General features: G+C 46.4%; 1 protein-coding gene across 1 annotated transcript; it reads right to left on the reverse strand.

Annotated features, from left to right (window-relative positions):
* Positions 1–736: 736 nt before the first annotated feature.
* LOC143844642 (fatty acid-binding protein 5-like) lies at positions 737–11,938 on the reverse strand. Its single transcript, XM_077352041.1, has 4 exons — positions 11,707–11,938; positions 5,573–5,745; positions 1,297–1,401; positions 737–1,000 (listed from the first exon to the last, which is right to left on the reverse strand). The coding sequence occupies exons 1-4, from the start codon at positions 11,783–11,785 to the stop codon at positions 950–952; spliced, it is 408 nt and encodes a 135-aa protein (XP_077208156.1). The 5' UTR covers positions 11,786–11,938; the 3' UTR covers positions 737–949.
* Positions 11,939–12,231: the final 293 nt, after the last annotated feature.

Raw genomic sequence — 12,231 nt, forward strand, 5'->3', positions numbered from 1 at the left:
GGTATAAAATTGCTCTTTAAATATCATGTTACAAAGTAATGATAAACAGGTGCAAAAATATCATGTGGAGAATAGTTTTTTAACATCTCCAAGATCAGCAGTTTTAGTTCTGCTTGGGTTTTGTGATATAACTCAAGTATATTAAAGATCATGTTCAACACTTACATACCTACCTTAACCTATGTCTCTGAAAGGGTAAGGGTAATAAAACTAGTCCATAGAATGACTAGTCCATTGAGCTTTCCCAGTGGCAAAATGAGTAGGGAACCTTGAAGTGACTGAAGACACCCTAAAGCTTCATGAAGGAACTTCATGAAGCAAAGTAGAATTGCAGTCACAAGTAGAACCTTTAAAGTTTCGTTTGCTTATGAAGAACAAGGACCAAAGGAAAGATATGGTGTCCCAACACTGTAGAAAATGACAGAAGAGCTTACAACAAAGGCAGGGATTCCCAGAACTACAAACTCGGGGGTCACAAGCAGCTGTCCACGGCTTTCAGATGTGTCTGGCACAGCTGTGAGAATAACAGAATCTCATTGGTGTGATAAAGAACGGTTAAGCCCATAAGACTCATGATACTTTGTTAAGAAAGGAATGCTAATTCCTCTTGACTTGTATTTGGAGAACACATCTTAACCAGCCAGTCTTTCCCACTACTTGATTTATCTGTAATTTTTTCAGAACATCTGGACCATGAGAAATCAACAATTCAAAAACTACAGCACAGTTAACAAGATTACATCTCATACTTGTCGAATTTAATAGTTCTTAAAAGATACATAACAGATATGAAATTCAATTGTATACAGTACTGATTCTTCCAATTGGCTATAAACACAAGGGAGTGCGGAGACCAAGGTGAGAAATAATATGGAGTGTTGGTTAGCTTTATGCCTGGAACTGAGCAGTCCATCACTGAACTCCCAATATAGAGAAGGGACCAGGGTCTTCATGCTTTCTTGTAAACGCGAGTACATTTGACATCGTTCATGACACAATCCTGGAAAACAAAGGAAGGTTCACTCATAAGTCTTTTTCTTACTCTTTGTCTCATGTAGAAACAGGAACCAATGCCACCCAAAACCTGTCTGTCCAGCCTAGGCACGAACAGTTTGTTCTCCTCCTCCCTTCCATCCTTTGCACAAGAAGGTTGAAGGTTTTGATGGACGGAAATTGTCAGTTAAACTCCAGCTTGTAATGCACAGCAAAACAGGGGAATACTTATGCTTGAAGTGTATTGCATGTTGCCGTCGCTTATAATTATATATATGGAAACCAGGAGTAGAGGCCACTTACCACAATCAGCTGCCCATCTACCACCTTCCTTTTTATCGTGGTCTCTTTGCCATCCCATTTTTGGACCTGGGTCAACACATTATCGTCACCTAATGTTATGAGGGTCTGCAAAAGGAATACAGAGACTTTGGTATTGAGCTAGCACCTCAGTGACCTGGGTTTCTATCCTGAATTATTGAGAGGCCTCAGGAAAACAACTGCAATTTTCCACAAAGGAAAGTAAAAGGCGATCAGGCCGCAACTCCCATGTTCCTAATCCTTCATTAAGCCTGAAATAAACATTTTTTCAAGCATCAATTTATGTGGGGGGGCAAGTCACTGGCCACTTCTAGCATCCATCTGTGTGTTGAAGAGTGCGCTACCGTGCTCTCGATTGTTTGGGTTTCTAACTGAGAATGGCAAAATTCTCATCATTAAAAAATCTGCATTGTTTATGTCGAATTAAACATGTCGCCCAGTTTACGAGACGGCTAGCGCTTTTCTTGATCAGAGTCCTCCTTTCTTCAAAGAGCTGAAAGTGTTCCTTAATAGGCATAATCCAGGTCCTTTGTCATGACTGATTCCTTTTCCCTTCACAAACCACTACTGAGAAAACAGCTAAAAACTAGAAACATTTATACAAACAGCAGATAAAGGCAGTGCCTTGAGATCCTGGATGGTTAATGAAGAAAGATACATTCAGTTACTGCCTCCAAGTTTTGTATGTTTCCTCACTTTAAAACCCCTGTAGAAACCTTTGTCAGAAACTTGATGTTGGCTCAGAACACTCAAGGGTGACTAAAGATTCATGCTCAACATGGAGCATTCGACTGACATTTCAACAACCCACTATTATTATCATTATTATTAAAAATTGTATATGCTGCCTCTGACCCCCAAGTGCTCTCGAGGCAGTTAGCAACAGCTAAATCCCTTACAGGTATCAATTAAAAACATGATACAAAGGAGTTAACATAAAAACATCACACACTAGGAAATTGTCCCACAGAAGGTGTAGAAAGTGTAAGGTTCTATCCCCAGCATCTTCACTAAAAGGATCTGACAGAAGGTGATGTGTAAAACTTCATCCTGAGACCTTGTAGGGTTGCTGCCAATCTGAGTAGGCAGTAATGATTTTGATGGTCAGATTCAGTATAAAGCATCTTCATGTGTTCACACCAGTATCCTTAATGATGCCCCAAAATCTGCTACCTACTGCAAGCACTTTAGTTTGCCTAACAATAAGGTTCTGAATATTATGGTACACTAGAGGCAAAGCTCACTGCATACAGGGAAACAATGGGTCCTTGGATGCACACCTGCCTTCCTGGGGGCTGGCAACATGGCAAAAGGTCCTGCCCATTCCTGAACTCTTGAGGTCCCACCTCCAAGCTTCAAGGAACATTCCAGATGTGGATTGGAAATCTCCTGGAATTGGAGGTCATCTGCAGACTATATAGATCAGTTCCCCAGGCTGTTTGGAAGGGGGACTCTGCAATGACAACTCATCTCCAGGCTCCTGGAGATGAAAGGGATTACTTGGGATGGGGGAACTCTGTGGCACTGTGCTCCAGAGAGAGTGCAGGATGTCAATCTCTGGTTGGGACCTGGGGATTTGCTAGAATTGCAGACCATTTCCAGGAAACAGAGATAAGACCCCCTGGACGAAAGGGCTTCCCAGTCCCACCCATATCAACATTATTTTCTTTGCTGCAACTACCTGTGGTTACCCTCAAAACATTCTTCCCTTCTCAAATGGTAACTTACAACCCTCACATGGCTTACTCATGAGTGAACATTCCCAGGTCAAGGGCTCTTCCTCGCTGCTCAGGGTCCCAGAAACAGCAGAGGGCTGTTTCTGGGCATCCCACAGCCCCCACTCCAGAAGGTGCAAAGAGGCTGTACCAGGAGGTGGCTTGCTCTGCTCTGCTCTGCTCACCACCCCCCAAGTTGAAAGAGGCCAGGGCAACTTACTAACAGCAGGGCATACTCTGAGGCCAGCTCCTCTTTCCCCCAGCAAACTTCTGAAACTGGCAGGAAGTTGGAGGCAGACAGATGATCCCATATCAGCTTTTCCTGGCTGAGAGCTCCCTCCTGATTGGGGATAAACTGCCAGGGCAGGCCATTCCTGGCTGAGAGCCATCTCCTATTAGGAGAATATTTCCAGGGGGGACAATCAGGTAGGGAGTGATTCATCTGCATGCAATTTGAGCTGATTGGCCCTCAGTGGCAGAGTGCAATTTGAACTGATTAGCACCCATTGGCAGAGTGATCTCTCCCTATTGGCAGCACACCCCCAGGGAGGGCCAATCAGATATGGAGTGAGTTGAAAACTTGAGCTGTATTATGTTTAGTGATTGGCTCTAAACCTGCAGTGTATCCAGCTGTAGGCCTTTTTATTTTAACAGAAAGAGTGAGATAGTGTCAGTGAGTAAACGGTTAAGAATTGTATTGCACTGCCTAAGGGTAAATGCTTCATTTACTTAAACATTTATATCCCACCTAATCTCCTCAGAGGCTGCAAGAACACAAATTATAACATTCCAATTAACAAGATATATATTTTTTAAAGAAACCCACAGCCAAATCTGACAAACTAGTTTGGAAACAACCCTCAAGTAGCCAGTCTGCTTCTGTGCACGAGGCTTTACTCTTCGCCTGAAGCGATATGCATCATAAGGATAGGGAGCATTTCTGGATCGGAAAGAATCATATCGCTTGCCAACCTTGTGAGGTAATGCAAAGCCAGTTTTGTTTCTCTGTTGATGAAGCCCTTTTAAAGGACCATCCGTTGAGAAATATCCTGTCCCAATGAAGTCAGATTTATGTAGCTCTAATCTGGAAAAATCCACTGACCAGTTCAGGCAAGGTTTTCAACCTGACTGTTCAAGGATACAGGGCAACAGTTCAAAAGGGGGGAGGGGAGGCAGCACCTGTCACTAAAACAAAGACGATCAAAAGAAGAAAAACAGGAGAGCTGGTTTTTATATCCTACTTTTATCTGCCTTAAGGGATCTCAAAGCAGCTTAAAATCACATTCCCTCCCCCTCCCCACAGCAGGCACTTGTGTGGCAGGTGGAGCCATTCGCAGTTTGGAGAGAAGTGTAAATGGCCCAAGGTCACCTAGCAGGCTTCATGTGGAGGAGGAGTGGGGAATCAAACCCAGTTCTCCAGATTAGAGCCTGCCACTTTTGTTGGCTGATTATTATTATTCCATTTAGGGAATCATAAGGTGACCCCAAGTGTTTCACACCAGGGAATCAGAAAATAGAATTATCTCTAAAGATTTCCCACAGCTGGACAACGGCCCTGAGAATTGTGTTAATCTTACAAGTATTGTTGCCTTTGAATATCCAATTGTATGTGTATCCTAATGTATCTTTCCACTGTGTGCCCTGCTAATGTGCTTGAGATACATCTGCTTTGTTTTTCCCTAAATCAATGATACTCAGTGTGACATAGCATTTGTCTAGAGTAGCCTTTTGAGACATTCTTCAGGCTTCGAGAAACCACAGAAATGGTGTGATCAGGCAGAATATGGTTGGGAAGCACAGCTCCCCTTACCATCCACTCCCAGCCCATCTTTGGCAATTTTGGTATGGGGGTATAACTCTGATTGAGAAAACCTGGCCTAGGGTAACGTGTTTCACAGACATTAGTTCCGTTGATCCTATATTATGTGGGAACAAAACTATCCTGCCTACAGTGCCAGTGGAAGAGCAACACAACTCATGACTGGCTTGATGCAATTGATCTGTTGCGGTGGTCCCCAACCACCAAGCCGCGGCCCGGTACCCGGCCGTGAAGGCCCAGGCACCGGGCTGCAGCTCCCTCTCCCCGCCCCCCCCACAGTAAGAAATTTCCCAGGCCACTAGCAAATTGGCTGCAAAAGTGGACGATTAGCTTGCGACCCGGCAAGCTTCATTTTGTGTGTGGGAGGGGGAGAGGAAAGCAGGCCCACGCATGTGCATTTGCGCCATGCGCGGCCACAAACATGCATGCATGGCAGTTTCACGCATTCGCGTTTACGGTCACGCATGGCACAAATGTGCATGTGCAGACCTGCTGCGCATGCACAGCTGCGTGATGGCCCTCCCAACCACTGCCGGTCCGCAGCCTTAGAAAGGTTGTGGACCAGTGACCTGTTGGACACCAAAAATGCAGAAGGCCTGAGATACACAGTAGTAAGCCTTCATTTGCTTTCATTTGCCAGTTAGGGCTAACAATACTAAATTGAATGGACCAACAATATTATTTGTATAAGGCTGACAGGTTTGCATGATCTGCAGGAAATTACCTCAGTTTTTCGGCCATCTATCGTCTCTTCAGTGAATTTCTCATTCAGTTTGAAAGAGAATTCTGACGTTTTGAAAGTACTTTCTGTTTTCACTGTAAATGTGTCTCCCTCCTTGCTGATGGTAACATCTGGTTTGGCCATACTTCCCATCTTCCTCATGGCCAAGTTCACACCTAAAAAGGTACAAGCACAATTGTTATGCTGTCTTGAAAAGAGATGACCTAACTTTAATTAACAAGTGTGCAGAGGAAAGAGAAACTTAGAAAATCAGCTCATGCATTTCAGCACGCCATGAAACAGGTTGCTCAAAGTTATTGTCTTCAGTCCTATGAGTCTAACAAGTCTTTTATATAGAATCTTAACATATTACAAGATGAGCTCTGGTTCCACCTATAATAAATTATATATTAGATTTTTATTAGCCTCCAAAAATAAAATGAATCCATATGAATAACATTCTTTGCCAAGCAATAAAAGGGACAGGGGAAAATGTTCTCATGCCAAAACTGTATATATTATAATGTGCTCAGACCACATTCTGGGGAGAGGTTAAAAATACAATAACAGAATGCAAAATGTCCATCATAACCCCTCCATAATCATCCCACTCTGAAAACCAACAGGAGTTTGCAGGATGTGATATTTCAGCAGGGCCTCTTAATGAACTTACAGTCAGTGGTGTAGAGTGGAATATTTTTTACCATGCTTGATTTTTCCATGGAAAATTTCCCTCCCCGCATAGGTAAATTTAGTCTTTTTATCTAGAGTTTTCAAGGCTGTTGTACTGCAAATCAGCTATGTCAAAATGTGCCAAATGTGGGATATGAAGCGTCGACAAACCTCAGTGCTTATACATGGTTCAGGCTTCCACACTGTACATTCGTCTTCTTTTGCTAAGTTAAATATGAATAGGAACATTTCCTGGAAATTTCCCCCAGAAAACCCGTATAACTGCTGTCCACCCTTTGCATAATTACACTCTTCTGAGCCAATCATTTACATACTTTGAGGGGTGTCAACTCTGCTTAGGGTGGTCCTCTTAAGCCAACTGCCCCAATCTGGATAGCCCAAGCTAGCCCAGTCTTGTATGTTCTTGGAAGCTAAGCAGAGTTGGCCCTGACTAGTATCTGGATAGAGCCTCTTGTGGCGCAGAGTGGTAAGGCAGCCGTCTGAAAGCTTTGCCCATGAGGCTGGGAGTTCAATCCCAGCAGCCGGCTCAAGGTTGACTCAGCCTTCCATCCTTCCGAGGTCGGTAAAATGAGTACCCAGCTTGCTGGGGGGTAAACGGTCATGACTGGGGAAGGCACTGGCAAACCACCCCGTATTGAGTCTGCCATGAAAACGCTAGAGGGCGTCACCCCAAGGGTCAGACATGACTCAGTGCTTGCACAGGACATACCTTTACCTTTACCTTTAGTATCTGGATGGGAAGCCCAAGGAATATCAAGTCTGTGGCATGGAAGCGGGCAGTGGCAAGCCACCTCCAAATGTTTCTTCCCTTTAAAACCCTACAGCAGGGGTAGTCAAACTGCGGCCCTCCAGATGTCCATGGACTACAATTCCCATGAGCCCCTGCCAGCATTTGCTGGCAGGGGCTCATGGGAATTGTAGTCCATGGACATCTGGAGGGCCGCAGTTTGACTACCCCTGCCCTACAGGATCACCATAAATCTGCTGTAACTTGACAGCAAAAAATAAATAAATAAAAGAAATATACACACAAAAACAACTATCTAAAGAAAGAATTCCCATTTCCCTGAGACAGATTTGGGCCCATTTAGATTTCCTGCCTTAGTGCTAAATCTTGTCCAACTTCACTGCTGAGAGCCGTCCTAAATCAAGGAAGAGAAATGCTTGTTCATCATTTGATGCCTGCAATTTCAAGCGAGGACTTGCATCACAGATCAATCACTCCAGATCCTGGTTCCACAGCAGTTCAAATGCCATACTTTTCAATGATGAGTCATGAAGAACTGAGTAAGCAGGTCATGAAATATCAAGGGATGGGGCGAGTGCATGCATGCATGTTTAATTGTGCACCAGAATATCTAAATGTACATCTGCTTCCGGGATTGAATTATTACAAGTATGATCCTCAGCATAGTTACACCCTTCTAAGTCCCTTTACTCCACATTTCTTCCCAGTGGGGACCTAAAACACTTTACACTGTTCTCCATTTTATCCCTCACAACAACCCTATGGGGTAGGTTAGATTAGGATTGCCTTATTGTTTACAAGGTTGCCTTTCTCTCAAAACTAAGGCACAATGCAGTACATGTCAATCTTATTCCAGTCTTGCACCTGGTACTGCTGATGCCTTATTATGGTCCCTATTTGCTGGGGTAAGGTATGAATTGTGGAGAAATGAGTCATTTTGTACAAGTTTTGATAACTTGTGACTTTAAAAAGCAAAGAAAGCACAATTGGCTGCCAAGTGATTGAAATCTACATTTTTGTACCATTTGTAGATATGAAAAGATGGGAGGGGGCAGATTTACTGAGTCCCTGGTAAACCAGTATACAGGATTAGTACACTTAGTTTTCAGCGTCACTAATTATGTTGGTCTTCATTAGAACGTGGAATAAAAGAAAGCTGAGCATCCAATGTTTTGTCTATAGATAGTTTCTTCCTCTTCTTTCCACCACTCAGTGGCAGGACTGTACATAAACTACGATCTCTCCTGCACGAGCCCAGAAATCAGTACCTTGACAGCCTGAGTCTTTTTCTTTCAAAGGGAAGCATCTAGCCAATGGTGAGGCAAATATAGTCAGGGATCACAAGCACTGGCAGCCTGAAGGGGCCAGGAGCCAGTTTGGTGTAATGGTCAGAATGACTATGATCCAGTCCCACTCACCAAGAAACCCTCTGGGCAGGCCTGGTCTGGTCACCTGTCTCAGCCTAGCCTACCTTACAAAGGTGTTATGAGAACAAAATGAAGGAAAATTCATTTTTAGCATCCTCAAGGAATACTGGGGGGCAAAATATACTAAATAAATAAGTATGCCAACCCTTCTCCCTGGACTTACAGCTTTCATTAAAGAAATAATGAAGCTTTTCTACTTGTGGAAAGCATGCGGGAAATATTCAGTTATGCAGTAAGTGCCCTTGTGGATATATGAAAGGTCCAATTAGTGCAGCATCTTGTTTCCCAGAGCATCCTGTCCCCCATCCAAATGCCTCAGGAAACTCTACAAGCCAAACCTTGCCCCTGCGGTTGACAGTTCAGTGCTCCACCCCCTTGGGATTGCTGGAAAATACTTGGGAGATTTTTTTTGGGGGGGGGGGGTGCCTAGTAACAGGTAGGGTTTAAGAAGGGACCTCACTGGCAGACAATGCTATAGAGTCCACCTTCCCAAGCAGCCATATTCTTCAGGGGAACTGAACTCTATGGTCTGAAGAACAAGTGCAATACTGGGAGATTTTCAGGCGCCACATGGAAACAGGCAACCTTAGGGGCACTTCCTGTGAAGATAAGGGATTATTTTTAATCAGCTTTGTCTAACTTCTTGTACATTCATTTGTCTTTCTTCTGTTTTGGTTCACAGAATTCAGTTTGTTATGAAAATGTTATGTGTAGCCTTTCTCAACCTCTTTACCTTTGAGAAACCCCTGAAACATTCTTTGGACTTCAAGAAACCCAGGAAGAGATGTCAGTAGGCCACACCTTCCTGCCACGCCCCCAGAAGTCACATGTCACCAGAAGTGACATCACCCAGATGCTCTGACTGGATGTGACATCACCACTCCCACAGCACAGGAAGGGGCAGCAGAGAAATATTTTCAGATGATTTGTGAACAGAGCCATACCTGCACTCTGTGCTGGCTACCAGTTTGCACTTCTGCACCAAAGGAAACCTGCAGAACTACGGCCAAGGCAAGCTATAAATTTACTCCCACCCAATCAGCGAAACACTTCTGGGGCTGTCACAAAACCCCAGGATTTCACAAAACCGTGGTTGAGAAAGTCTGGGTTACTGGCAGGGAATTTAGCCCAGGATATACAGAGCTCTGCTCAAGAGCCTCTCCCAGATTCTGTGGTGCAATGAACCCCCAAGTATAGCAAGGAGCAAGATGATGACAAGGCAGCCCAGATTTTAATTCACAGAATTGTCCTTCCCAGATTCAATTTCAGCCGATGCTATTGCCTTCAAAACACAGCACAACCTGGCAGATCAGGTGCAGTGCAAACAATTCCTGCCTAATCAGATGAGCGCACTATTCATTTTTTTTAAAGACAATATTAGATAGGCTAAATTTTGTTTTTTCTTATTTCTTCATTTTATCCGTTTAGCATTTTTTCAGTCCCGCAGGGATGGAACAATAGCTAAATATTTTCCTTAGACAATATCTTGTTCTAAACCGAGCTGTACTCAGCTCTCCTCACTAGATGGGGCTCCCATGTTTCCCAGTGGGATATCAGAATGAAAACACACACACACAATTTCCTCACAGCCAACCAAACTATCTTAACCCAAGCCCAAGTGAACATTTGGTTGCCTATTAACAATTCTTATTCAGATGAGCTAAAATGTACAAGCTAAGGCCAGCTGTTTTAAAATTAGAAGCTTTTGTTTGCTTAATAAAGGAGCTTGGGAGCCTTTCTCAGCTATAATCCTGCTATATGCCTAGAAGCTAAAGGGATAGAAAGATTACTGTGATCTTTAAAACTGGGAAACTGGGTAGACAAATGTATTGAAACAAATGTATGAATTTGGAGCGGGGGTAGAGGGAGAATGTGTTGTCAAAACAGAAAAGTTCCCATTCAAAAAAAAGAAGCATTTATGCTTTAATGTGAAATGCAAAAAAATTAAATTGGGGAGGGTCCATGACTCCACAGCAGAGCATCTGCTTTGCTTGTAGAAAGTCCCAGTTTCAAGCCTGGCTCAGTCGAAAGGACTGACTACCAGCCAATGTGAAAGACCTCCAGCTGAGACCTTTGGTACCAGGTAGAGTATACAGGTCAAGCCTTGACCGACCAATGACCTGACCTAGTACAAGTCAGCCTGTGACATGCATCTCCATGAGCCCAAAAAGGCCGAATTATAAAATGTCTAGGTGGAACCAACAAGCACTCCTGATGCACTCAGCAACCCCACCCTGGCTTTGGCACAGATCCTATCAGCATCTGTGGCACCATCATTAAAATGCAGCTACACCCTTGACTTCAACGGTCTTGGAAAGATTTAGTGCTGCTCAGGATGGCACTGCAAAGCACCAAGAGTGCTGATATAGCCAGACCCAGATATTGTGAGAAGTTTCCTGTGCTGAAAGGTTGTGCTGACTGCTGGAAGTAGGCAACAGGCCAGATCAGGGGTAGTCAAACTGCGGTCCTCCAGATGTCCATGGACTACAATTCCCATGAGCCCCTGCCAGCAGGGGCTCATAGGAATTGTAGTCCATGGACATCTGGAGGACCGCAGTTTGACTACCCCTGATCTGGATCTCCTCCTCTCTCCTGGGCGCACACAAGCGTCTCTCCACCCGGATGGTCTTTCTTCATTCATCAGCGAAACGTTTTTGTTTGGGACAAAAGCCGCTTTGTGCGGGAGCGGGTTATTAAAAGCACGGCTGAGGCTGCCTCCCCCGCAGACCTTGGACAGAGCCTGCAATCCCTCGGCAGCTGAGCCCGCGAGAGGCGAAGCGGCTAATCCTCGACGGCACAAGAGCGGGCAGAGACGAGGGCGCTTCCAGGGCAGGGCGACGAATCGACTCCTCGCCCCTCTTCCTCATCCGCCGCCGCCGCTAATCAAGCCTGGCAGAAAGGCAGCGCTCTCGGCAGCCGGCCGGCCCTTGGGACCCGCCGCTGCCCTCTCGGAGGCTCCGCGGGAATTCGCGCCGTCGTCGAGGCACGCAAGAGGGGGAGCGGGGGCGAGGAAGCAGAAGGCCAAGCCCCCAACCAGGCGACGATGGCATTTAGAGGGAGGGTGCGTGTGTGTGTGTGGTGGGGGGGTGTCACTTGCACGGGACTGCAGCCCCACGCCCAAGTCTGCACCCGCCATCTAACGGGAACCAAGAGCTTTCGCCCCGGTTTCCTTTGCTTTGTTTAAATCCTCGGGCACAGCTGGCCCACCCGATGGTAGAGATGCCCTCCCTCCCCGCGCTCGTCTTCCCCTCTGCCCTCGCGCCGCTTACCCAGCTCTTTCATGTAGTCGTCGAAGCCCTCGCTCGAGACCAGGCACCATTTGCCCAGGAAGACCTCGGGGTTCGCCATGATCGCGTCGCGTCGGGCTCGGGCTGGACGGAGAGAGACCCTGGCGGAGTTGGCGAGCGGGGCCGCCGAGGCCGCCTTTATCCCGCTGGCCGGGCCATGTGCTGCCGCGGACGGCCAATGGGGAAGGCCTGACGTCACGGCCCGGCCAGGGATGCCCGGCCCAGCCCTCGGGGGAAGCGGCGGCCGCGGGGGACAGGCTCCCGGCCCGCTCGCCCAACGCCCGGATGCCTGCCCGTGGCGGGGACCGCGCCGCTGCGGCAACTGCAGCAGCCCCGCCAGGCGCCTGGCCGCTGCCCCCGGGCAGAAGGAGCTTGGCCTTCCCCCGCCCTCCAGGGGAGGCAGCAGAAGCGCCAGGTCAGCGCCCCTTTGCGGCGGGGGGGGGAGGGGGGGCTCCCAGGGCACTGCAGGAGCCTTTGGCAAGAAGGAGGCGGGGATGGCTGGGTAGG

Source organism: Paroedura picta, chromosome 9, assembly GCF_049243985.1.
Source record: "Paroedura picta isolate Pp20150507F chromosome 9, Ppicta_v3.0, whole genome shotgun sequence".
NCBI classification, from domain to species: Eukaryota; Metazoa; Chordata; class Lepidosauria; order Squamata; family Gekkonidae; genus Paroedura; species Paroedura picta.

Excerpts from the sequence above, each read along its gene's own strand:
- LOC143844642 (XM_077352041.1), bottom strand. The coding sequence starts at position 11,785 with ATGGCGAACCCCGAGGTCTTCCTGGGCAAATGGTGCCTGGTCTCGAGC. Across the intron at positions 5,746-11,706 it reads CGACTACATGAAAGAGCTGG|GTGTGAACTTGGCCATGAGG; the intron begins GTAAGCGGCGCG and ends GTACCTTTTTAG. Across the intron at positions 1,001-1,296 it reads TAGATGGGCAGCTGATTGTG|GATTGTGTCATGAACGATGT; the intron begins GTAAGTGGCCTC and ends TTTGTTTTCCAG.